General features: G+C 43.6%; 1 protein-coding gene across 2 annotated transcripts in view; it reads right to left on the bottom strand.

The window, feature by feature from the left end:
- Positions 1 to 249: 249 nt before the first annotated feature.
- The window catches only part of BCAR1 (BCAR1 scaffold protein, Cas family member), a 207461-nt gene continuing 180706 nt past the window's right edge, over positions 250 to 27004 (bottom strand). Inside the window, exons 5-7 of one of the 2 annotated variants that reach the window (XM_040329086.1) lie at positions 16744 to 17955; positions 7241 to 7330; positions 250 to 3178 (exon numbers count right to left, since the gene is read on the bottom strand). In XM_040329086.1, coding sequence (XP_040185020.1) covers positions 2669 to 3178; positions 7241 to 7330; positions 16744 to 17955 — 1812 coding nt within the window. In that variant the 3' untranslated portion in view covers positions 250 to 2668. The remainder of the gene's footprint in view (positions 3179 to 7240; positions 7331 to 16743; positions 17956 to 27004) is intronic. The other variant, XM_040329087.1, reaches the window with a different exon arrangement.

Raw genomic sequence — 27004 nt, 5'->3', positions numbered from 1 at the left:
AACTCGACAAGCCAATTTTCTCCATTCCCGTCAAGGAAATAGAGAACATGCTCTCTTTTTGGCTCGTCGAGTTTCTCGACGAAAATGTACACAGAACCTGTTTCCTCGGCAAAAAAATATCTCCCAGCAAGTTTCTTGCTGGTTTTTGCCGAGAAACTCGGTCGTGTGTACGAGGCCTGAGGGTTGCCTCTCTATTGGATCCTATCAGTTGTATAGTGCAGGTTAGAGCTATTGTAATACTTTACAAGATTACAGACAAACCATTATTATTGCCACCAAGACACATTTACAAGGTCTTCTTTAGCGTATTGGTGTAATTCCTCCAGTGGGTCCACAGTCTTTTCTTTTAGCGCCAATTAGGAGTTCCCAAAACAATCCATATGAAGAGGGCATCAGTATGATGTGGTCTTACTAAACGAGCAACAGTTCTACTATGAGAGACACCCGAATCATTGAATGTCTCACCCTATTCATGACAATCCATTCCTTTCACTTGGTGCGCTCGTCACTTTGGTCACTGTCGGTTATGACCACAGCTAATAAGACAGGTGAAGATAACGGATGAAACGTTGATCTGATTTCTTTCTAAGCAACACAGACTCTTGCTTTCTGGTTTTCTAATGCGCCCTAATGAGCAAGTTATCATTGAAAACATAATCTGCTTTCAAACCATAAGACGAAACTGTTCTCTAGTACTCTGATTAATTTTCGAGTATAATAATGACATGAACAGAGATGAGGTCAAATTTGTTGGAAGATTACGTCCAAACTCCAAGACAGAACGAAACATGTGCAGTCATTACTTCCAATGAGATTCATTAACATCACAACAGTATATTCTATTGTGACAATATTTTCTTTACCTTATTTTTCTCACATAAAACATAGCCCTACAAATAGAAAATGTATGTCATTCATCAAAATACACTGAATTCTCCCAAATCTGAACACAAAAATTACATCCTAAGAGATTCAATGTTACCGCTGACCCAATGGTTCAGGCTTTACTGAAAAACTATATGATAATCGGTTCCTAAAAATGGATTAAGGCATAGTGTCAGGCCCAGGGATGTATGGGTAATCTGCAATTTGGCCGCCTGTGTAATCTCCAAGTACAACCCCAGTGTCACACTGAACAGCAGTGCAAGACAGGCTGGTAATAAGAAGACAACGGGAGCTGAGGAGGCACTTCTGTCTCTTAGTGTCACTGTCTCTGGTTACTTTGGTGTGTGTAGATTTTGGGCTATGAAGGTTTTATTAAGGTTGTGCAGGCTTTACTTGGACATGCACCACCTTCATGCTTCTGTAAAAAAATACAGATTCAATTATGTTTTGTTCTGGAATAAAAGACCGGGCACACTCAATCAGAAATATATACATAGCAATGACTGAGAAAGTCTGGGTTGGGAGTTACAAGGTCTTATAAGCAAATTTGACTTTCTATTGTGTAAAGGCCATAGTATAAGGCTATATAAAAAGCAGTCTGTGTAGACCCAGCATGCAGTACGGCTAGAAGCATTCCATAACATTATCTATAATTACCATTGCACTATCCTTATTCTGGCTTAAATTCTAAAGTTTGTTGGGTCAGATGGTACTGACAGGGCCACCCATGGCTTGAATTCTGTCCGATTCAGCAGGAATTGTCTGTACTTCGAGCCATGGGTGGCACTTGGCTCAGCAAACTTCAGGCTGGTATTCGTTCGGGTATTCTGCCCTGGGAGCAGTGGCACTTGGCTCAGCAAACTTCAGGCTGGTATTCGTTCGGGTATTCTGCTCTGGGAGCAGTGTCTGGCAGAATACAACAGCCAGCTGGGAAGATTCCCCTTTCCAAACTTTTTATTGTGGATGGGGGATCCATGAATTTCTTAATGTGTATGGCTAGCCTTACTGGGTATTACTCCAGGCACAGACCAGATGTGGCAATTGTGTTATGGTCTGCTAACATAAAAGGGCAGATAAAGTGGAACTGGCAAATGTACTGCCCTTAACATCCAATCAGAAGCATGCTTACTTTTTTCAAAGATGTGATACAAAAATGTCAGCTGTTCACAAGTTTCCATGGACAACAGGCTCTTCCTTGACTTGTTAGATTTCTCGGTGAACAAGCTATAGTAGGGCACACAAGCTACACAGAACACTTATTTGTGCCCAACTAGCCACCAAAACTACACACAGCTCCAAATATCTTAAACTCATATTGTCTTATGGTATGCCAAAATGTTGGTTTATGCTTGGTACAGTATTGCATCATCCTGTTTTAGTGTTCTAAGTGTTGTGTTACACAGGCACCCAGAGCAATGACAGATTTTCAGTGGGTAAACCTCTGTGGTATTGCAGCTTAAAACATAATTATTAAAATGCATTGTCAAAAAATGTTCATACATGACAACCTGGGGACATGGAATGAACATGTAATCCCAAATTATTTACAAATGTAGCTAAGAGCTAATTGTTATCTGACATTCCTCTGTTTTGTGAAATGTAGATTGTAGTTTGAGGGTAAAGACTGAGTCACTGTTCATTAAATTTATTTTTCATGACGTAGAATTATAGTTCAATAATGTTTCTAAGGAGAAGTCAAAGCTCAATGAGCAATTAGGACCTCTTGTCGTCTCTTGGTGTCAAACCTGATGTTTGTCTCTCGATAATGAATTCAGCTGGCCTTTCAGACGGCGACCAACTGACCAAGCACCATTCTGAACTGCTGGGTGCTATTACTGAGATCATTGACTCGCTCCACCATATCCTTGGCTGCCGATGGGGATGGGTACTGAAGTGCTGCTGTTTTGGTGGTGAGAACTATCTCTTTGAGCTTGTCACACATGAGGTTGCTGTAGTGGGTAACCTTGTTTCGGATGTCCTGAGCTTTGGCTTGGCGTGACAACGTGTCCCCTATAAAGACCAACTTGTGGGCACTGAGGATGACAAACTTGCTGTGAGCCACAAAAATCTTGGGAGGCTGGTTGGTACTGATGGAGCTGTAAAAGGCATCAATGGCGTTGGTAAGGGTGGTGACATTGGCCTCGCACTGCTCTTGGTAAAAGAGAAGAAGCTGCCGGTCAGAGTTGCAGAGGGAGCCGCGGACTTGGCTGTAGTGTTGCGGGGGTGTCCAGTTTGACAGGTCATTTTCAATAGGCCGGGCAACCTCCTCTTGCAGACGTTCAAACTGTTTTAGCTGAAAAGAGAAATCAACATAGTTTAGTGAATTTGACTTGGTAAAACTGTTCAGTATCCAGTTAAAACATTGAGCTCTCAAGATTTTTTAAGTTTAATTGCTGTCAGTGCTGGATAGTACCTTGTTCTTTCCCTTCAATTTTCTACATAATTTTATGTAGCTGCGGGGGTAAGAGCAAAGGGGCATACTATAAAGTGACAGCTCTGAGTCTTCTGTGGCCATCAATATCACATCTGTGATGGTGATGCACAGCAGCAATCTCAAGACTTCTGAAGGTCTACACAAGAAGGCTTTTATAGGTAAATATTATATAATGCCATACAATAAAATATTTATGATGAAATGGTGTGGTGACATGGCCTCTAAAAGGTGTTAGGATGGTCATAGGCATGCTCATGGTGAAGATTTGTTTTAATATAAACTCTGCCGATTATGTATTGACAGAGTGTCACCTTGGTCATGCAGGGCAAAGTGATGAAGTCTCTAAAAAGGTCACCCCCCTACTCCCCTATACTTACTTTACCTGTGCTTCCTTACTCTTCCTCAGTCATCAAGAATACCTAGCACTTGGGTATGGAGGAGCATGACCTGCTTTCATGTGACATTGACTCCACTTCCATGGGCTGCTGACACAGCCTTTTGAGGTTGGCAGAAACACGATCACTTTGCCCTGCATGGGCAAGGTGACATTGTCTCTTTAGGAATAAGAATTTGAGAAGAATGCAGCTTTCCTGAATAAGCCCGTTTGTCTTTAAACTACAGCTTATTAGCCATTATTTAATACTATTTAAACTCATTGTAAATAAAATTATAGCACAACGCCAGCCCCACATTTTTTAAAGCTTTGGCCTCGTACACACAACCGTTTTCCTCGACAGAATGCATCAAGAAACTTGGTGGCAGAGCTTTTTTTGCAGAGGAAAACGGTCGTGTGTATGTTTTTCGTCGAGAAAACTGTCGTGGATCTCGACAAGACAAAAAGAGAACATGTTCTCTTTTTCCTCGTCGGGAGTCTCAATTTCCTCATTGTGTTTCTCGTCGGGCTGGTTTACGGCGAGAAACTCGAGCGTGTGTATGCTTAGAAACCCACGCATGCTCAGAATAAAGTATGAAACGGGAGCGCACCTTCTGTAAAAGTAGTGTTCGTAATGGAGATAGCACATTCGTCACGCTGTAACAGACTGAAAAGCGCGAATCGTCTCTCACCAAACTTTTACTTAACACGCAGTAACATGAGATTAGTAAAAGCAGCCCAAAGGGTGGCGCCAGTGGAATCGAACTTCCCCTTTGTAGTGCCGTCGTACGTGTTGTACGTCACCGCGTTTGAGAACGACGAGATTTTGTCTTGACAGTGTGTACGCAAAGAAAGCTTGTCAAGATTCTCGACAAGCCTGACAAGGAACTCGTCAAGGAAAATGATTCATTTACAAATGATTTAATTTACGACGAGTTCCTCTGTCGTGTGTACGAGGCCTTTGGATATGGAGTGGGAAGTCCACCATAGACCCTAGATGGCTCAAACTTAGGACAATTACTGCTGAATTGTTTGAAATTCGAACAGCCCTCTCAGCACCGAAATTATCGGCTGAACAGTGACTGCATCCTATCAGATGCAATCACCGATTGGGTATTAAGGCAGACAGAACAAATGCATAGGATCCAAAGGGCGGCACACTTGAAAACGGCATACACTTTATTGATAGTGTTTAAAACGCCAAATACAGCAACAGTAGACACTGTGGGAGCAAGGAGGTCAGCACAAAACACGTTGACTGTGTTCCCTTTCTTCCACAGAGTCTACTGTTGCTGTATTTGGCGTTTTAAAGATTATTAACAAAGTAGATGCAGTTTTTAAGTGTGCAGCCCTTTGGATCCTATTGCATTTGGTCCACATGGCTGGATGACTGGTGCGTGCACCTGAATACACTGGAGGTGAAAGGGACTGTGTGGGGGACCCACCTGGAGCAGCAGCATATACAATGGGTATTCAGGCACACGTGGGTGTTGTGGCTGCCTGAATACATTAGCCGGAAGTGGAGATTCCCCCATCTACGCTAAACGGATCAACTGATTTCTAACTACTTGCCTACTGGGCACTTTACCCCCCTTCCTGTCCAGGCCAATTTTCAGCTTTTAGCGCTATCACAATTTAAATGACAATTGTGCGGGCATACAACACTGTACCCAAACAAAAATTTTATAATGTTTTTGAGACAGATAGAGCTTTTTTTGGAGGTTGTTTTATCATCACAGTTTTTTTTTTTTTTTTTAAACGCACATTTTGAAAAAAAAAAAATTTCTTAGTTTCTGTCATAAAATGTTGTAAATAAGTAATTTTTCTCCTTCACTAATGTGTGCTGATGAGGCTGCACTGATGAGATGACACTGAAGGGCACTGATGAGGTGGCATTAATATGCAGCACTGATGGGCATTGTTTGACGGCAGTGATAGGCAGCACTTATGCGCACTTATAGGCGGTACTGATGAGCGGGCACTGAAAGGCAGCACTAACTGACATTACTGATGGGCACCGATTGGCATCACTGATGGGCACTGACTGGCATCACTGATGGGCACTGCTGTGGCTGCACTGATAAACGGGGCACTGATAATCCATGCCCTGGTTATATTTGCAGATCCCCCCTGTGAGGAAATGCCACTGATCGGCTCTCCTCACATGGTCAGTGTGAGAAAAGGAATGCCGATAACCGGCATTTCCTTGTTTAAATGTGATCAGCTGTGATTGGACCTTATATTTTGCTCACATGCTTTGATTGATAATATTTCTATAATTCTGGATCTGCATATATGATTTACTAAAACGGGTGCAAATCTGGTGCCTATGTGCCTGGTAGCCAATCAGCTTCTAACTTCACCTTGTTCAGCTGGAAGCTGATTGGTTTCTATGCACAGTTCTATGCACAGTTGCACCCAATTTTGCACTCTCCAGTTTTAGTAAATCATTCCCACAGGGCCAGATCCACGAAGCAGTTACGCTGGCGTATCTATTGATACGCTGCGTAACTGCTAGGTTGCTCCGGCGTATCTTTGTTTTGTATCCAATGATAGGGCACTAAAGGAATCACCTTTATCCAACAAAGTACAATGGACCAAAAATTATCGAGCAATCATTTAAAGGAGGGGTCTCCAAACTTTCTAAAACAAACAAGGGCCAGTTGGTGTTAATAGAAGAAATAGTGCCCAATCGTTGGTGTCAATGGAAGGAATAGTGCCTGATCATTGGTATCAATGGAAGAATAAGTGCCCTATCATTGGTGTCAATGGAAGGAATAGTGCCTGATCATTGGGTTCAATGGAAGAATAAGTGCCCTATCATTGGTGTCAATGGAAGGAATAGTGCCCCATCGATGGTTATCAATGGAAGGAATAGTGCCCCATCGTTGGTATCAATGGAAGAATAAGTGCCCTATCATTGGTGTCAATGGAAGGAATACTGCCCCATCGTTGGTATCAATGGAAGAAATGGTGCCCCATCATTGGTGTCAATTGAATAAATAGTGCCCCATCGTTGGTGTCAGTGGGAGGAATAGTGCCCTTTTGATAGTGTCAGTGGAAGAAATATTGCCCCACTGTTAGCGCCAATGACAGGAATAATGCCCCATTGTTGGCATCAGTAGATGAAATAGTGCCTCAAGGGCCAGACAAAAGGCACGCTAAGGGCCGCATCCAGCCCCAGGGCCATAGTTTGGAGAATACTGATTTAAAGGATAACTGTATGAAATTGTATATACAGTTATGTTACATTATGTTTTGGACAGCTTTCTGCTGAACATAATTTAATGTCACATGCTTCACTTGTACTTGGTGTGTAACATGTAACATGTTCCAGCTCCTGTCTGTGACAGCAGAGGGGGATACACTACGCCGGACGTAAAGAAGCGCCGCGCTTTGTGGATCTGGCCCATAGTCTGGGTTTGTGGGAAAGTATCGGCACTAGCAAAGTATGATCACTAGCATTTTTAGAAGGACTTCAACAATGGTAACCTCCATATTTGAACAACTCCCGAAAGTAGAGAGAGATGGAGACGTGTTACCATTACCTGATGCTGTTCTAGGTGACTTTTCCCCTGTCGAATAATGTTTCCTTTCTCCAGCAGTTCCTTCTGCGTTTTCTCAAACTCTTCCTTACCCTGCAGAAAACGACATTATCATTTACTCTCTATGAAAATATCAGATGAACTCATAATAATCACTTTCATTAATATTTTATAAAAGCAATTTTTTTTTTTTTGCCATAATGTGTATTGCTATTTCATCTTTCTCTTTCAGCTCCAGGCAAGAGAAAAGATTCAGTCATAAATATGCAATGTGTACACCTAGTTACCTGGGCCTGTTTTTATAGAAAATATAACGTTCTGTACACTATTGGGGCTGCAGCAGCCAATCAGGCCTCTCTCAGGCAGCCTATTCCTTGTTTAGGGTGAAAGAAGTAATAACAGTTCAATTATATTCAACTGTCAGCATCGGCAATTATAAATTTGGACTGGCCATACATTATAACAATTTATTGTGCAAGTTTCCTTTAGATTTATTCAAACCATATAATAGGGGGTCAAACCTAACCACTCTCAACTTGTATGCAATCAGGCAGGAACTTGCACTACACAGTTGAAGGTAAATCTAGAAAATTGAAAAAGAACATTGTATAATGTATGGCCCTTTGTTGTAGACAGCTAACGGGCGCCTTATATGTAGAGGTAATGCTGCAGCTTACAGAGAAAGGGCAAGTTCAAATAACTCCTTAAAGGATAACTACTTTTACAAAGTCATCCTTTAAAAATGACCCCCATACTCACTCGTGGTCAGTTCTGGCAGATCCACACTGTGTGGTTATTAGGAACAAATGCAAAAGGAATCACCTTTATCCAACAAAGTCCAATGGACCAAAAATTATCGAGCAATCATTTAAAGGAGGGGTCTCCAAACTTTCTAAAACAAACAAGGGCCAGTTTACTGTTCTTCAGACTTTAGGGGGGGGGGGGGCAGACTGGAACCAGTGGGAGTAGAAAATGTCCTGGCTTCCGGTGGGAGCAAACAATGCTCCATCTTTGGTATCAATGGAAGGAATACTGCCCTATCTTTGGTATCAATGGAAGGAATACTGCCCTATCTTTGGTATCAATGGAAGGAATACTGCCCTATCTTTGGTATCAATGGAAGAAGTAGTGCCCCATTGCTGGTGTCAATGGAAGAAATAGTGCCCAATTGTTGGTGTTAATAGAAGAAATTGTGCCCAATCGTTGGTGTCAATGGAAGCAATAGTGCCTGATCATTGGTATCAATAGAAGAATAAGTGCCCTATCGTTGGTGTCAATGGAAGGAATACTGCCCCATCGTTGGTATCAATGGAAGAAATAGTGCCCCATCGATGGTTATCAATGGAAGGAATAGTGCCCCATCGTTGGTATCAATGGAAGAATAAGTGCCCTATCGTTGGTGTCAATGGAAGGAATACTGCCCCATCGTTGGTATCAATGGAAGAAATTGTGCCCCATCATTGGTGTCAATTGAATAAATAGTGCCCCATCGTTGGTGTCAGTGGGAGGAATGGTGCCCTTTTGATAGTGTCAGTGGAAGAATTATTGCCCCACTGTTGGCACCAGTGACAGGAATAATGCCCCATTGTTGGCATCAGTAGATGAAATAGTGCCCCAAGGGCCAGACAAAAGGCACGCCCCAGGGCCATAGTTTGGAGAATACTGATTTAAAGGATAACTGTATGAAATTGTATATACAGTTATGTTACATTGTGTTTTGGACAGCTTTCTGCTGAACATAATTTAATGTCACATGTTTGTACTTCGTGTGTAACATGTTCCAGCTCCTGTCGCCTCTCCTCACTGTGACAGCGGAGGGGGTTTTCTTCTCAGACTCACCCGCTGTCCCAATTCAGAAAACAGCCTACATGACGCGTTATTCATTTACAGTTTTATGTGAACGGATGTACTACGGGTACCATCAGCCACTGCAGCCGACTGCTTGGAGTTCTGAATGAAATACATTTTGCTGATGAGCACCCTTAGGCTGCATTCACACCTGAGCGTAGCGATTTGCCGTGACAAAACGCGGCGTTTTTTACTGCGATTTTTTACAGGTCTAGGGTCACCAATGTAAAACGCCCAAATTCGAGCGACAAAAAAGGGTCCAGAACTTGTTTGGGCTTCAGGCGTTCGGCGTCAGGCGTTTTGGAGTGGAGATGTGAACCATCTCCATAGAGAATAATGTATTTTTTCCCCTCTAGCGTTTTGGGGCGTCGCGCTTCAGGCGACAAAACGTTTAGGTGTGAATGCAGCCTTATAGTTGATTCCCAAGCCACAGGTGGGCCACAGGTTGAGCAGCCCTGATCTAGTAGTATTAATTGGGTCTAATCGGTACTCTAAAAAATGTAAACCCCCTGCTTCTACCAAGATGCCCCCCCCTCCCCCACACAGAGACCATGGGGAAGGACCAGCTGCAGGGAGACCACAGGGAATACTGGTGAGCGGTCCTATGCCCTCTGTCTGTACAGCTTCCAGAGCTCTGTTCCTCTTTACATAACACACAGTGTCCTTTTCCTAATACAGTCTATTCTATGTTATATTCTTCTGGTTATATTGAGCAGCGTACTCTGTTTTCCATTTCAAATAAATTGGTATTGAAAATACATTATTGAATTAAAAAAAAACATTTTTCCTTCTTATTATATTTCAATACAAAGTATTAAGTGAAATAAATTAAATTTGCAGATTAATCTAAATCCATTTATGAACCCTAGTGTTATCCAATTAATTATCCATCTGCTAGGCAAGTTATTTTTTTTCTGGTGCTTTTATTGCACTGTGCAGTGCTTGCTGTTTACTATCTCAGCACTAGGTGGTGCTAGCGCCTTTTAACTTAGAAGCCTGCAGGGTTAGACATGAACAATGTGTTTCGTTATAGCTTGGAACTTTTTCAAGTCGAAATGATCGCCTACATATCAAAACAGCCGAATGCTTCCAGGATTCTCCAAAATATACATTTCACAGACTCACGTCCTTTTTTTTTTTTTTTTTTTGTGTACTTAAAGTGGAAAGTGACACCAGTTGTGGGAAACAGGAGTCAGAAGGTTTCCAGTGACATAATGATGTCTTTGGTGTAGTGAGGGACATATGGGAACTCTACATTGGCTGGAGGACATATGGGAACTCTACATTGGCTGGAGGACATATGGGAACTCTACATTGGCTGGAGGACATATGGCCTATGTGGCTAAAATAAAGACATAAAAGCGAGCAGGTGACCAATGTACAGGTAACGTTATACCAGTGAGAAGAAGAAAACATCAATATTACATGCAAGGAGAAGAAGCAAGTTTACAGGGATGTAACATGTTCCAGCATTAGAATGTGTCTTGTCAGACGTCCAAACCAAGATGAAAACTTGCAGCTCTAGTCTAACTGAAATGTAGTGTTAAACACACTAAAGTTAACCTATCGCAGGGTTTGACAAATTTGCTTGGAATTTAGGAGCCAGCTAAAAAGTTAGGAGCCAGAAAACGCACCCTGTCCCGACGAGCTTGCGCGCAGAAGCGAACACATACGTGAGCAGCGACCGCATATGTAAACGGTGTTCAAACCACACATGTGAGGTATCGCCGCGATTGGTAGAGCGAGAGCAATAATTCTAGCCCTAGACCTCCTCTGTAACTCAAAACATGCAACCTGTAGATTTTTTTAAACGTCGCCTATGAAGATTTTAAAGGGTAAAAGTTTGTCGCATTCCACGAGCGGACGAAATTTTGAAGCGTGACATATTGGGTATGAATTTACTCGGCGTAACATTATCTTTCATAATATTAAAAAAAATGGGGATAACTTTACTGTTGTCTTATTTTTTAATAAAAAAAAGTGTAATTTTTTCCCAAAAAGATGCGCTTGTAAGCCCGCTGCGCAAATACGGCGTGACAGAAAGTATTGCAACGATAGCCATTTTATTTTCTAGGGTGTTAGGATAAAAAATATATATAATGTTTGGGGGTTCTAATTAGAGGGAAGAAGTTGGCAGTGAAAAATGACATTAGAATTGCTGTTTAACTTGTAATACCAACGGCCACCACCAGATGGCGCCAGCTTACACATCTAGTGGTAATAACAGTTTCGGAAATCTGGATCAGGTCCACCTGCCTATTTTTTAGGTGGACTCAATTGGACCCTACAGTTACCTTATTGAGCGGCGGATGTAAATGGACTTGGGTCTGCCTCTACCTCCAATCTGATCAACAAAAAACAAAATAAATGGAGGTCCGTTCCTCTCCATCTTGGTGGATCAGATCAGAGGGCAGCCTATAGAACAGAGCGGGCTGTATCGGGATCTGCTCTGCATAAGCGGAATGGACACAGGTCTGTCACCTGCCTGCTCTGTTCAGAGGAGGATCAGCGGACAAATCCCCTACTCAGCAAAGCGGATCCGCCCCATGTGAACGGGGCCTAAATGTGCATTGTCTCTCTTCGATTAAATGTACTGAGAGCGGGAGTTGGAAGGAATTAGGACAATGGTAATAAATGTGTTATTTTAAACCAAACCAAATAAAAGGTACTAATGTAAATTCGGTAATAAGGGGTTGGAATTTATCCATAGTGCCAACAATGATACAAAGTGGTGTTTAGTAAAATAAGCTGTCATGAATCAGCTTATAATAACAGGCTGCGATTTTCCCACCCATTAAATTCTCCCGCAGACTGGGAATTTGTATATCGGCTCATGTGATGGGATTATATCCCCTTCTACCTCGGATGTCATTCACTTTACACCATAGAAGCTTGCTAAAGCCTATCGAATATCAAAGGCCTTGGGGCCAGGACAGACAAAATCGCTGTGACTAAGTCCATTGAAAGATACAGTTGTTCTCCAAAGCAGCAGTTTGGTTCAGGGCAGCCCTACAATAACTCTAAGATGTGATGTTAAGATGTCAAGGAATGAAAGGAAAATGGACAGCAAATGCTTTGTCCTGGTCGTGAGAGACCTGCTTGGTCTGCGCTACAGAAAGCTTCATTACATGTACGTGGGATGGGCAGGCGCTGGGTGCACCACCTATGATGTCAAGGCACAGATTACGGTTCTGAAAAATGACTAGTGTTATCTGATTACAGTATAATGACATTAGTATGCTAAAAAAAATGCTGAAAGAGTGATATTTACAGATTCCCTTGGCTTAAAGATTGCACTGACGACTTCTAAAAAGGTAATTTGACTTGAGCCGGCCATAGATGGTTCGAATCAAGAACGTCCGAGATTCGAACCATGTATGGACAGGCTGAATGCACCCAAGTTGATCGATTTTACATATGATTATTGCTAGCGGCTGTAATCACTGTGTTCTCCCGGCGGGGTTGTTTGCAGGAAAGAAAATTGCTCTGTCTATGGCTGGCCGTAGCAAAGCACTAAGAAAAGTCATCAAGAAAATGTTGGTAAGCTTACCATAAACATTTTGATGTCAATCAATTCCCCCATCCATGCTAAACAACTTTTCGACGGAGGAGTCTACTACCAGTTGGGCATGCTGCAGCCGCCCGAATATCCAAACAGTATCTGATAAGATGCAATAATTTTTTGCCCAATTGGGGAAACACAGTGGATTACTGGTTAGCACTTCTGCCTTACAGCACTGGGGTGCCTGGTCAGGACACTTATCTGCATGAAGTTTGCATGTCCTGTCTGTGCTTGCATGGGTCTCCTTCCCTTCTCCAAAATCATGCTGATAGGTTATTTATCCCGTGCATATGAGTATGTAAAGCTCTGCCTTAAATAACTATAATAATAAAATATATTTCCACGCAGCTCAGCTGATATTAAACCCCTTACCCCTGGGTCTTACCAACCTTTTAAGGGGTTGTTCATACCAGAGGCCAGTAGGTGACTCCGGAATATGTCATCATTGTGATTGGTAGTCATGTGGTCAGGCTCCCATCCTACAAGTTCTCGATCATAAACAGTGAATGGGAGCTGTTGGCGATAGCTGATAACACTGCTAGAGGTGCCACGTCAACGCACTCCCAGCATAGAACAGCCCACCACTGTGATGCCACATACTGTATATGTATATGGGTAGGAGGAACTGGTTAAATTGACTTTTGTCAAGGCGGGTGGTGCTGACGGGGACCACTCAAGGCTCGAATTGCAATTTGAGACATGGCGGTTCAGCAGGGACCAGCTGAATTTGATGGCATGGCACAGTGGCGGCAATTGATGGCACAGTGGCGACAATTGATGGCATGGCACAGTGGCTGCATTTGATAGGCACAGTGGCTGCCTTTGATAGGCACAGTGGCTGCCTTTGATGAGCACAGTGGCTGCCTTTGATGGGCACAGTGGCTGCGTTTGATGGGCACAGTAGCTGCGTTTGATGGGCACAGTGAGGCTGCAATCGTTTGTTTGCCCCCCCCCCCCCCCCCCAAATATTTTGAGTACCAGCCGCCACTGATATCTTGTAACAGTAAACTAAAACATGTTTCCCTGGATTTCTGCTCATCAGTAACATTTGGAGTGACTTATTTTAACAAGCATAAATAATGTGATGTCAGCACTTTCAAATATCTGAGGATAGCACATCATCATAAGCTATTACAGGTTCTGCTTTAGTAATTTTCAGATGCTGCCATCAAAAACAGAATCTAACCCGATGTACATGCAGAAAGTAAGCAGTTTTTGACTGCATGTGAAGAAATCCGGAGCACAGCATCTCTCCATCCCTCTCTGTAGGGAAATGCTCATTATAAGGTGAAACAAGAGTCAGGCTGCTGATTCAGCAGATTTGCAGCAAGGTGCTCGATCAGTCTCCTTTAAGCCCTGTATCAGAACAGCTGTACACACCTTTTCCAATCTGGAGCCATTATTTAGTGTGCTACAGCAACAGACCTTTAACGGCAAAATGTAAATATCATTAAATACACAGCCTGCCTGCCAACTATACAGGATACTCTGATTTTAGCAGACGCAGCATTTTGACAGCGCGTCTGCAGTTGTCGCCAGATGGCACGAACGCCCCGGCTCCTCTTTTGATGTGCATGAGTTTGCAAAATGATTAAAATAATTAAAGTCAGGATTAATTAAACCTTCTCCGCCTGGAATGAGGGAAAGACTTATAGTTAAGTTAAAGTGGCAGTGTATTCCATCATCTCACCTTCTCTTGACCGTGCAAAGTTTAATCAAAGTTGCCGACTTGCAAGGTGCTAACAAGACATTTGCCTTCTGACTTCTCATTATTTGGAATATTTTTATCTCAGCCAACATGCCAGACAGGTGGTGTCTGCACAGATCACATAGTGCACACAGACAAGCAATCATATCTCAATTGAAGCAAAACTGGTTTAGTCCTCGTTTGAGCACAGCTTTGGAATCATGTTCATCTGAACTCGCACAATTTCAAAGACGCATTTTAGTCCGACTTTGGGGGGCGACTTGAAAGATATCTGTGTGGGTTCATGCACAGATGTCTATTGAAATCGCCCCTGAAGTTGTCAAAAGGAGTGCAAGAACAACTTTTGGAAATCAGCATGGTGCCGCAAAGATGGCGGCGCACCGATTGGGATGATCCTGGTGTCGGCAATAGGCTCCGATGTGAATGGGGCTTAAAGTGGTTCTAAAGCCTGAGGCCCTGTACACACGATCAGACATGTCCGATGAAAACGGCCCGCGGACCGTTTTCATCGGACATGTCTGCTGGGAGCATTTGGTCTGATGTGTGTACACACCATCAGACCAAATTCCCCGCAGACAGAAAACGCGGTGACGTGGCGGCGACGATGACGTGGCGACGTGCGCGACCCAGGAAGTTCAATGCTTCCACGCATGCGTCGAATCACTTCGACGCATGCGGGGGATTTCGGGTCCGATGGTTAGGTGTACTAACCATCGGACATGTCCGACGGACAGGTTTCCACCGGACAAGTTTCCAAGCATGCTAAGAAACTTTTGTCCGCCGGATAACTGTCCGCTAGGCACTACACACGGTCGGACATGTCTGCGGAAACTGGTCCGTGGACCAGTTTCAGCAGACATGTTCGGTCGTGTGTACAAGGCCTTAAAGATTTTTTACCTTAATGCATTTTCTGCAATAAGGTAAAAAAAAACTTTGTCCAGTATCCCCCCCACTTTATACTTACCTAAGTCTGATCTTAAACCAGCGCCGTGCAAAAGAGCAGTGTCTATCTTCGCTCTCTCCCTCCTTACAGGGCAGATTGATAGCAGTGGGAGCATTGGCTTCTGTTGCCATCAATCAAATCCAATGACAGGGGAGTGGGGGGGGGGGCGGGACAAACCCCTGCTGTGTATGTCTATGGACTCAGGCAGCAGGGCTCAGAAACAAGCCCACATGAGTAACTCCCAGAGCCAGCAGATTGTTGTTGGGGTATTCAGAAAAGGGGAAGAGCGCCAACGGAGGACCCAAGAAGAGGATCGGGGCTGCTGTGTGCAAAACCACTGCACAGAGCAGGTAAGTATAACAAGTTCGTTATTGGAAATAAATTAAGGTTTAGGATCACTTTAAATTACAACAATCTCGGTATGACCATGGGCACCAAAACACTACATGAAGGAAGCCTCTGACTGATAAGATTGACTCCTACTCTACCATTCAGTGATATGCAATGCAAAGAAGGAGCACAAACAACTTCCTTGAGAAAAAGAGATTGGTGACATAAAAACACTAATATGGACAATATGATGTCAATGTGGAGACAGGCAAATATTAGAGGCTAGGCAGCCAATACATATGAGACCCAGTAATCACCAGCCTTCCCTGCCAGGTTAGGGCATAAACTCTGTAAAGTTGTATTTTTATGTTGTACTTTAGGTTACTAGCCTGAGCCTCTTCTTTGTATATTTACATGTATGATACTAATATGACAAGATGAACTATACTCAATACACTTTTTTACATTGTAATCTTAAAACAGACTTCACATCCCTAGAAAGCAAACAATGATCAACTAGTGTTTTTATGTTAGCGCTATCTGAGCTAGTTATATAACACTCTCTAGGTCTATGAGCCGTAAGGGTCTTACATTAGGTTGCCCTTTGATCTGGACTAGACCTGGAGTACAACTGTTAAATATTACTCATATTGTATCTCTTAGGACTAGACAAAGCATCACATGTCATGTTCCACTGCCCTTTAGGATATGTAACCTACCTCTGGCTATCAAATGTGTTTGTAGACACATCGCAGGGTGAAGTTGGCAGTCTATTGTGACACAAGTTGACCTCTACACAAAAGATGTGTAATTACTTTGAAAATAATGTGCATCTTGAGTCACCATAGGTAACCTAATTCTGGACCAACCTGAGAATTACTTGTGAAGATCAGGCTATGTATGGCTTTAATGTAATGTTGAAAGCACTAAAGAAAGTCCAGCCAAATGTGATTACTACTACCATGTATGAAATTACTTGGATAACCTTCACAAACATTGCACATAGACCATTTTTTAAATAATTTCTAGATGTAAGCACTGTGTTTGGCTCAGATGGTAAGTAGTGAATCAGATTTATTATACTAAGAAGGGTATATATTAGTATGTACACTCACCTGTAAATGGACATAGTCATAATCTTCCATCCAGCCACTCTCGTTGTTTTCATACTGCCCGTCCGGAGATTCTTCTGCTATAAACTTGGGTGGAGATGGCAAAGGCCTTGACTGTATACTTGCCTTTTCCGTGTGACCAACAGACAAATTATTATTGTTATTAGGCAAATGATTGCTATTGTCCTGCCCAGATTGGGACTCTCCTAATGAAAGTTGCTGCTTGGTCCTTTTAAAGAGCAAAGAAGCATTTCCGTGTAGAAAAGAAGCCAACTGTTTGGTGTCATCTGGTATCCCCCTGGAGTACATGACGAAGCGATCAAGGTCATCCGTAGCGCCCGGCTTGCTGGCTACCAAAACATTCAAGGCCCAGTTACAGCTATCCAATGCCTGACTGTGCTTAAGCAGTTGTTGGTAAATATCTTCCATCTTCTGTAATTGCTTGCTAAGCTTTACATGCAGAGTCCGATCAGATGCTTGAGTTGAGTTTACAACTGCTCCTCTGGCAAATTCCAGCAAATCTTTAACTGTGGCTTTCACCCCTTCCACTGCAGCCTGGATGCTTTGTGTATTGGCTTCCATCTGCTCTGGACTTCTCCAAGTACTGCTGATGAAGGACATCAAATAGGAGATGGAACTATTAACACCATGCTGTAACTTTACCAACATTTCCATGGCAGCTTCTAAATCAAGATTCAGCTCCTTGCCTGCAGTCTTTGGTTGAACAGAAGATTCTTTCACTGGAATTGTATCGAGGGAAGATGTGGAAATATTGCTTCTGGTGCTACCTGTGCTGGAGGCAGACAGCCTTTTAAAGCTTCCAGCCAGTTCGTCAACAGTTTTGACCTCCCTATCTACCTGGGGAGGAACATCGTATATATAATCCGAATCAGTCTCCAGCGAGGCTTTTCCTCCATGGAACTCTCTCGGAACATCATAAACATCATGGAAATTTTGTTGTCCAGCAAGTTTCCTTAAGCTAGGGGGGACATCATATATCTCCTGGGAAAATGACGAGTCATTGCCCTTAACAGCAGCAGGAGGAATATCATAGATATCTTCAGGGATGTATGGCTCAGGATCATGGATGTGAATAGGAGCCTGGGGTGGCATTTGCATTTTCTGGTTGGAGAAAGCAGGTGGGAAATCATAGGTTTCTTCTCTTTGAGGGCCATCTGGAACATCTTTACTCACGGAGGGTGGAATATCATAAATCTGCAGGAATAAAGGGGTAATTTTACGATGTTACTGATACTTAACAACTAGTTGACAATGACTATAAAACAACACAAATATTAAAATTCTAGAAAAATTTCACAGATCTGGTGATGAATGCTTTAAAAGCAGCCAATCGGATATATTAATTAATTAGCATTTAACCTGCTAATGATAATCCAGTTCTACAAGATTACCACAATTCCTCTTTTAGAATTCTTTGCTACACACATGTAAAAGTTACTACTTGAAATGCCTGAGGCCTCGTACACACGACCGAGTTTCTCGGCAAAAACCAGCAAGAACCTTGCTGGGAGATATTTTTTTGCCGAGGAAACCGGTCGTGTGTACATTTTCGTCGAGGAAACTGTCGAGAACCTTGACGAGCCAAAAGAGAGCAAGTTCTCTATTTTCTCGACGGGAGTCTGATTTGGCTCGTCGAGTTTCTGGTCGGGCTGGTTTTCGACGAGAAACTTGAACGTCTGTATGCTAAGAAACCCGCGCTTGCTCAGATTAAAGTATGAGACTGAAAAGTGCAAATCGTCTCTTACCAAACTTTTATTTAACACGCAAACACATGAAATTAGCAAAAGCAGCTCCAAGAGTTTAGCCAGTGGAATCGAACTTCCCCTGCCGTTGTATGTGTTGTATGTCACCGCGTTTGAGAACGAGGAGATTTTGGCTTGACTGTGTGTACGCAAAGCAAGCTTGTCGAGTTCCTCAACAAGTCTAACAAGGAACTCGACGAGGAAAACTGTGTTTTGCCCGTCGAGTTTCTCGGTCGTGTGTACGAGGCCTGATTCTTCCTTAGATTAACAAAACATGGTTCATGACCAAACCAAAAATGTATCCCCATAAAACTACTTTCAGGTACCCCTGCTCCCTCCTGTGCGGGATGCTGTGTGCCCTGTGATGGCATGTGTCTTTTCCTGGGCCTGCTGCCCCTCACCAGAGTCCCAACACCCTACAGGCTGTCCTGTCTAATGAGGAACACACACCCTAATTGCTCTTTTTTTGTGGTACAGGGGGTGAAATTGCTATACTCTTATAACTCTTGGTACCCTTAATTATAGTTTACTGATGCAATATCTGACATGCTCCCCGTGTTGCAAATTTTGTATGCACCGATATCCCAGATCGAGACGGCGTGTGTGTCAGCGTGGATCCATCTCAGATGGATCTGAAGAAACAGCGGAGGCTGTGAAACGCGTCATCCCATTGGCTGGCTCCATATTCCACGTCACTTCCGGTGCGACGACGGCACGCTGCGCTCCACACTGACACGCACGCCGTCTCGATCGGCGCATCTGGTTTCCTGCTTCCCCGTGGCTCCCAGTAACACTGGACTTCCATCACATCCAGCTCTCCTGTCTGCCAAGGATTGTGGATCGGGACCAGGGATCGCTGACCACCCGTAGTGACACCGGGCCTACATTACCACCTATATGCCCTGTACCCTCTTTTGTGAGTAGCCATTTGGCTGTATGTGACATACATTCCTATTAAATTTTCTATTTACTGCACCTAGATTGGCGCATCTCTTTCTCTTCTTACAATATATTTCAGAGCTTGCTTCTGCTTCAGGGCTGCTGCCGCTAGTGCATATACATGTATTTGGACTATTCATTTGATTTTAATTGGACATTGGACTTTAATTTTTAGTGCCTTTTATTTATTTATGGACCATATAATATTATCCTATCGACCATTATTGTGTATGCTCTAATAATCGTGCGCCATCTTACCACATTTTTTATATTGATATCTTCATAGTATAACCTAACCTAAAAAATATTACTTTTCTTTTTTATGTTTGCAAAAATCCACCACCTTCCAAGCCCACCAAAAAAAAAACGAAATAGTACATAACCTGGGGCCAATATCCTGGCTGCCCTAATCTACTGCTGACCCTGGGAAGAAATATACGTTGAATAAAAAAGATTACTGCCTTAAAGAGCTCTGTGGTCAGATACCATATTCCTGATTCATAACCATGTAGTGACTCACCAACTGTAGGAGGAAAGCAAATAACGGAGTCTAATTCTTGGTTTTAATGAATACTGATTCCATGCTTCATGATAAGTATTAATGTCAGATGATGACAGATCACATCACCAAACCTACATTTTAGAAATGTAATTTTTGTGTTGCAAAAGTACATGTGGCCTTTCAGTTAATAGAAAACTTGAGGCCCAACCAAGTAAAGCACACAGAGTCCTTTACAGATGTGATCTGTTAAGCCTCGTACACATGGTCGGACATCCGACAAACTTTCCCTTGGATTTTTGTCAGAAGTGAGTTGTCCGGTCACACCCATAGCATACACACGCTCGGACATTTCTGCAAACTTTTCTAAAACTTTCCCAACATCATGTGTTTTTTCTGCTCTTTACCGCCACCCTTTGGTTAACTTCTGCTATTGTTGGTTGATTTTCACATTGGTTCTGAGCATGCGTATTTGCACTTTGTACAAAATAGCTTGCTGTGCACACGGTCGGACTAGGCACCATCGGACTTTTGTTGTCGAAGTTTGTCCGTTTGCAGACCGAACTTTTTGTCCGACAAAACACGAAAAAGTTGGTCCGATGGAGCGTACACACAATCGGCCAAATTTGAAAACTTGTTGATTTTGAAGTTTGTTGGCCGAAAGTCCGACCGTATGTACGGGCCTTAAGGTTAACAAAATGCACCAGCACTTGTGTATTGAGGGGGCCTACCTAAAAATGAATGCCTCACACTATATATAATGTGATAGATCATACCTGAAACTACATCTGACCAAGTGTGGGGTAGCCTGTATTGGTAGTGATTGGCTGCTGGACAATGGCGGTAGATTACATGCCCCCCATACCTGGAAGAGCCGTGTTTTCTTATCAAGCAGTGGCAGAGGCTGGAGTGACATAAAAGCACCGGTAAGGTGAGCACAATTGGGACAAACCTTTAGAAATGCTGCCACGAAATGGACAAGGTGACCGCGGGGGAGATTTACAAAGACTAGAGAGGGCATAATCTGGTGCAGCTCTGCATAGAGACCAATCAGCTTCCAGGTTTTATTGTCAACGCTTAATTGAATAAGCTGAATTTAGAAGCTAATTGGCTACTATGCACAGCTGCACCAGATTTTCAGTGTTCCACGTCTCCTTAATGTAAAAAATAAGCTAAAGCTGGCTATACACTAGTAGATTTTCAAACATTTGGACGAATATTCATACGAATATTTGTATGAATATTGCTTGAATATTTGTTGACTGGATGACTGTTGTTTGAAAGTACTTTAAAATTGTGTTTGCTATTAACATTCCTTTTTTGGAAGGCTTGCCATTTTCTGAATGAAAACTACATATACTGTTAGGGCCGGTTCACACACAGGCGGCACGACTTTGGGGGCGACTCGGCAAGACGATCTCAAGACGACTAGAGAGGCAACTTGCAAAATGACCCCAAAGTCGTACAGGAACCTTTTTCTAAGTCGAAGTGACTTGCGTCGCTCCTATTAGAACGGTTTCATTGATTAGAGCGGACCGCAACTTGTCAGGAAACTGAGTCGCCTGACAGGTCGCCCCTGTGTGAACCGGCTCTGACGAATTCATTCGAGAAAAAAATTCCATCCTGCTTCTTCAAATTTTCTCGTCACTGTGGTCAAAAAAGAACGTTGATTTGACTCCACTAACAATTAGAAAACAAACGCTCTTAAAACAAAAAAAATCCAATGAAATTCTACTAATTTATAGCCAGCTTATTCCACTTTCGTAGGCACTGTCAATTCAGCCATTATTTATCATTTTTGCTATATGGCATGGATTGAGCAAACTGGCCTCTTCCAGTGGCATTAGGTGACTGGGCACAATGCTGCTCAAGTTGCCCACAATGTCCCATTGTGCTCATTAGCTAACCTCTAAATCACATTAGATTTAAGCTAGCCGTAGATGGATCAAATCTTGGCCGTTTCAGCAGGACCGGCTGATATTCGATCCATCTATGGGAAGGATGGTTGTGAAACCAGCCTGTTGTATTTTTTAAATGCGATTACTGCTGGCGGCTATAGCCACTATCAGCAATTATTGTGTTCTGCCAGCTGGGAAGGCACCCTGCCAACAGAACACAATAGCGTTGTGAGAGGGATTTCCCCATCAAACACATTTGAGAGATTTTCTTTCCTTCCACCTGTAGGGGAAGAAAAGCAAATCAAATCATCTATGGCTTGCCTTAAAGCGGAGTTCCGCCCCCTCCAGCAAAAAATTAAAAGTCAGCAGCTACACATACTGTAGCTGCTGACCTTTAATATAAGGACACTTACCAATCCTGGAATCCAGCAATGTTAGCACCCCAGCCGATGTTTCCCTCGGCTCTCAGGTGCTGCTGCCGCCATTTTCTGTAAGGGAGATCGGCAGCTTCACAGCCGGTTCTGCGCATACACAAAGCGCCCTGCGCTTTCTGAATGGCCCAGCAGCGGGGAAAGGAGGAGGGGGGCTGAACTTCAGATTGATTGTGCGGCGTGATCTCCTAGAAGTGGGGGCAGTTACCTGTCAAAACAGGTACCCCCCCCAAAAGGTGCCAAATGTGGCACCGGAGGGGGGGAGGAGTCAGATAAGTGGAGTTTCCACTTTTGGGTGGAACTCCACTTTAAGCTGGCCATAGATGATTCCATCATCTTCCCTGCGACCACAAGATATAGGGAAAAAAATTGCTTGATTTTCCCCATCAACCCAGCTAGCCGTTGTGTTCTCTCAGCGCGGGGCGTGGAATATCCGGGGGAAACACACAGTTGCCACTTGCAATAATCACATGTAGAATCCGACAGACTGAATGTACCCAAGTTGTTCGATCGATCAACTTGGGTACAACCAGCCTACCTATCCATGGTTTGAATCTTGGCCAGTCCTTGATGAGATTTGAACCGTCTATGACCAGCTTTGATGTCACAATGTAGAGTATAAGATTTTCTATCATCTGTGCCCAGTCTTGCCACACAGAGTTAATCCAGCTCTGAGCAATCCTCTTTTATTGTTCAGTGAAAATTAACAGACTTCCAGATACAACCCTGTCTAAATGAAAAGTCCTTTCCTCTCTCCTTGCTTTGAGTGACAGGTTATTTACATATCTAGCTCGGACATGTTTATCATATGTTATGTTATGTTTATCATAATATGAGGTGATCCACAGTTCATTGTATATTACCAGGATGTGTTATGTGGGGGAGGGGTGGATTTCTCACTTTTTATACTGCGGATCACCTCATATTATGATAAACATAACATAACATATGATAAACATGTCCAAGCTAGATATGTAAATAACCTGTCACTCAAAGCAAGGAGAGAGGAAAGGACTTTTTATTTAGACAGGGTTGTATCTGGAAGTCTGTTAATTTTCACTGAACAATAAAAGAGGATTGCTCAGAGCTGGATTAACTCTGTGTGGCAAGACTGGGCACAGATGATAGGAAATCTTATACTCTACATTGTGACATCAAAACATTTTTTTGGGGGTTTACATCCACTTTAAGATAACAAAAGTAGAAGTGTTTTCTAATATACATGAAAGAAAAATGGAATCCAAATAACTGTTAGAGGCAACACTTTCCTTCCAGCGTTTTGCTTTGTCCACCAGGCTTTCCATCCGCTGTCCCCCGAGTGAACAGGGCTCTGTTCTGCCTATGCATACAATCTGAAGATTAAACACTGCAGACAATAAGTCTGGGAAGGTCCAGAGTGCAGCAGCAATGAATAATTACAGTACATTTACTTAATGAAATCAGTAAGCAAATGATTCCTCTTGAGGATCGGTGCACCAAAATGATTAATCTATTCTGTAACATCCCATGAATATAAATACATTACCTGGTAGTAGAAGTATACATCTTTTGAAGTGGTTTACCTGGAAACCAACCCATAGGCTCATTCATTAGTTTTACTTCTTTTATAATCATCTCTGTGATTTACACGACTACGCAGAGCCTGGTAACATAGTATTATGTAGCAAATCAGTCCTATGTGTCTCTAGGACAGTCACTTACTTCACAAGGTATATATGCTTGACAGTTAAAGTGGACCTTTACCCATAGCAATATGATAAAAATAATATTCTTTAGTACTAGGGTTGTCCCGATACCGATACTAGTATCGGTATCGGGACCGATTCCGAGTATTTGCGGGAGTACTCGTACTCCCGCAAATACTTCCGATACCGAAATAAAATACTTCATCCAGGCCCCCCCCCCGCCGCCGCATCCCGCCGCTACGCCGCATCCCCGCTTGGTTAATACGGGCGGGGAACATTACAGCTTTCATTTGAATAGCTGTAGTGTTTCCCGCCGTGTATAGACACTCCCCCTTTCTCGGGTGAACTGTCTAATCCCGAGCAAGGGGGAGTGTCCATACGCAGCGCGAAAGACTACAGCTATTCAAATGAAAGCTGTAATGTTCCCCGCCCGTATTAACCAAGCGGCGGCACGGCGCGGCAGCATGTACGGTAAGGGGGACATGGCTGGATATGGGGGGGGGGGGACATGGCTGCATATGGGGGGGACATGGCTGGATATGGGGGGGGACATGGCTGGATATGACGGGGACATGGCTGCATATGGGGGGACATGGCTGCATATGGGGGGGGACATGGCTGCATATGGGGGGGACATGGCTGGATATGGGGGGGACATGGCTGGATATGGGGGGGACATGGCTGGATAGGGGGGGACATGGCTGGATATGGGGGGACATGGCTGGATATGGGGGGGGACATGACTGCATATATGGGGGGGACATGGATGCATCTGTGGGGGGACATGGCTGCATATGTGGGGGGACATGGCTGCATATATGGGGGGGACATGGCTGCATTTGTGGGGGGACATGGCTGCATTTGGGGACACATTTAAAAAAAGTATCGGTATTCGGTATCGGCGAGTACTTGAAAAAAAGTATCGGTACTTGTACTCAGTCCTAAAAAAGTGGTATCGGGACAACCCTATTTAGTACATACGTTCCACATTAATAATTCTGCTACCAAAATCTGCGTGTGCTGTAAATTGCCTCCAAGGTTTCTCCAGGTTTTTTTCTTGCTAGATGCCACCATTTTGCTGAAGCCCAGAGCCCCTGAACAGCAGTAAATACTAAAGCGTAACTAAAATATTTGATTTAACGGTTTTAAATAATGGTTACATTCTTGAAATGCCGGGATTGCTAACTGTCATATTTGCTTGTGTCCTCAACTAAACTGTCAAACCATCAAATGGCTGGTGTCATAACCGATCACATGTGCAGCACCATTGCAGTTGCAGGTCAAATAGAAGCAGCTTCCCTGGCTGTAAAAGATAGGAGGGTTTAATTCCGCTTTAAAGACGTACTCTGTGAAAATGTTTTATTATCCCATGCAATGGGACTGTGCCCACACTGCATGGGTTAACTGCTTGTTTGAAAAGGAAGGGAAAAAAAAAGCTATACTTACCCGATCCTTCGGTAAGCCACGCTCCCCTGTGTCCAGCGGTGGACTGTTCCTGCAGTCCTCAGGTCCAGAGGTGGTCTATTGGCGTGATGATGTCAAGAACAATCCATTCACAAGACCACTAGTATGCGAGGGGGCAGGAGCAGCAGGGACCAGACTTGCGCATGGAGGATCAGCAAATTAGGTAAGTATATCTCCGCTTTACAATCCCCTAGACTAGTGATGGCGAACCTTTTTGAGCCCGAGTGCCCAAACTGCGACGCAAAACTAACTTATTACTTTCAAAGTGCCAACACAGAATTAAACCTACCAGTGGCTCTGCACAGAGGATGCGACTGATCATTCCTCTGAATGAGCCCTAAGGGACCAAAAACGTACGATTCTGCCAGATTCGCTCAGAATGCAGGGATTAGGAGTACGTTGTGCTCAGAATGCACTGTGCAACATACACTGACCTACCTGACCATTCCACTCACCTACCTGACCATTGCACTCACCTACCTGACACATTCTTACTGCACTACTCACATCCCCATCCCCCCACACACAGTACAATGTAGATCAGGGGGTCCATCCTCCCTACCTTTCCATGGCCTCATCGTCCAGCTCTCGAAGTAAGCCGGGGACCGCCCTGTCATCCGGCGGCTCAGCAGGGATCAGCGGAGTGATCCCCGCTGAGCAAGCAGAGGTTCACGGGGCGGATCATCACAGATCCGTCCCGTGTAAAAGAGGCCTTAGGCCTCGTACATACGATAGGTTAAGCAGAGGACAACGGTCTGATGGACCGTTTTCATCGGTCAAAACCGATCGTGTGTAGGCCCCATAGGTTATTTAACCATCGGTTAAAAAAAAGCCAACTTGCTTTAAATTTAACCTATGGATTCCTAACCGATGGGAAAAAAACGATCGTTAGTAGGCACAACCATCGGTTAAAAATCCATGCATGCTCAGAATCAAGTTGACGCATGCTTGGAAGCATTGAACTTCGTTTTTTTCAGCACGTCGTTGTGTTCTACGTCGCCGCGTTCTGACACGACCAGTTATTTAACCGATGGTGTGTGGGCGCGACGGACCATCAGTCAGCTTCATCGGTTAACCGATGACAACGGTCCTTCAGACCGTTCTCATCGGATGGACTGATCGTGTGTACGAGGCCTTATGGTCATTTTTGGATAATGTCATTGACCAAATCTGGTCATGTGTCCCCACCACCCCTGCCTCATTGTTGCGTGCAGTTGCAGGATGGCGAATTCGCTGTCCACGGCTGATTGGGCCAGCGGCCTGCTATCATGCCCCAGCTTCCCATGGGTTCAGGGCAAACCTAAGCTCATCACTAGTTATTAGTAACAATTGAAGGTAATTACCCACAGCCACAAATTTGCAGGGATGGTTTGAATCTGAGGCCCTGTACACACGATCAGTCCAAACTGATGAAAACGGACTGAGGTTCAGTTTCATCAGTCCAAACCTACCGTGTGTATGCCCCATCAGACTTTTGTCCTTCAGTCCAAAGTTTTAGAACTTGCTTTAAAATCGGACTGATGGACTGATGACCGATTGGTCAAAACCGATGGTTAGTACGCAAAAGCATCGGTTCAAAACCCAC

This window comes from Rana temporaria, chromosome 11 (genome assembly GCF_905171775.1).
Source record: "Rana temporaria chromosome 11, aRanTem1.1, whole genome shotgun sequence".
Taxonomy (NCBI): Eukaryota; Metazoa; Chordata; class Amphibia; order Anura; family Ranidae; genus Rana; species Rana temporaria.
The sequence above is the reverse complement of the archived record's forward strand: the minus strand, read 5'-3'. Positions and strand labels throughout refer to the sequence as shown.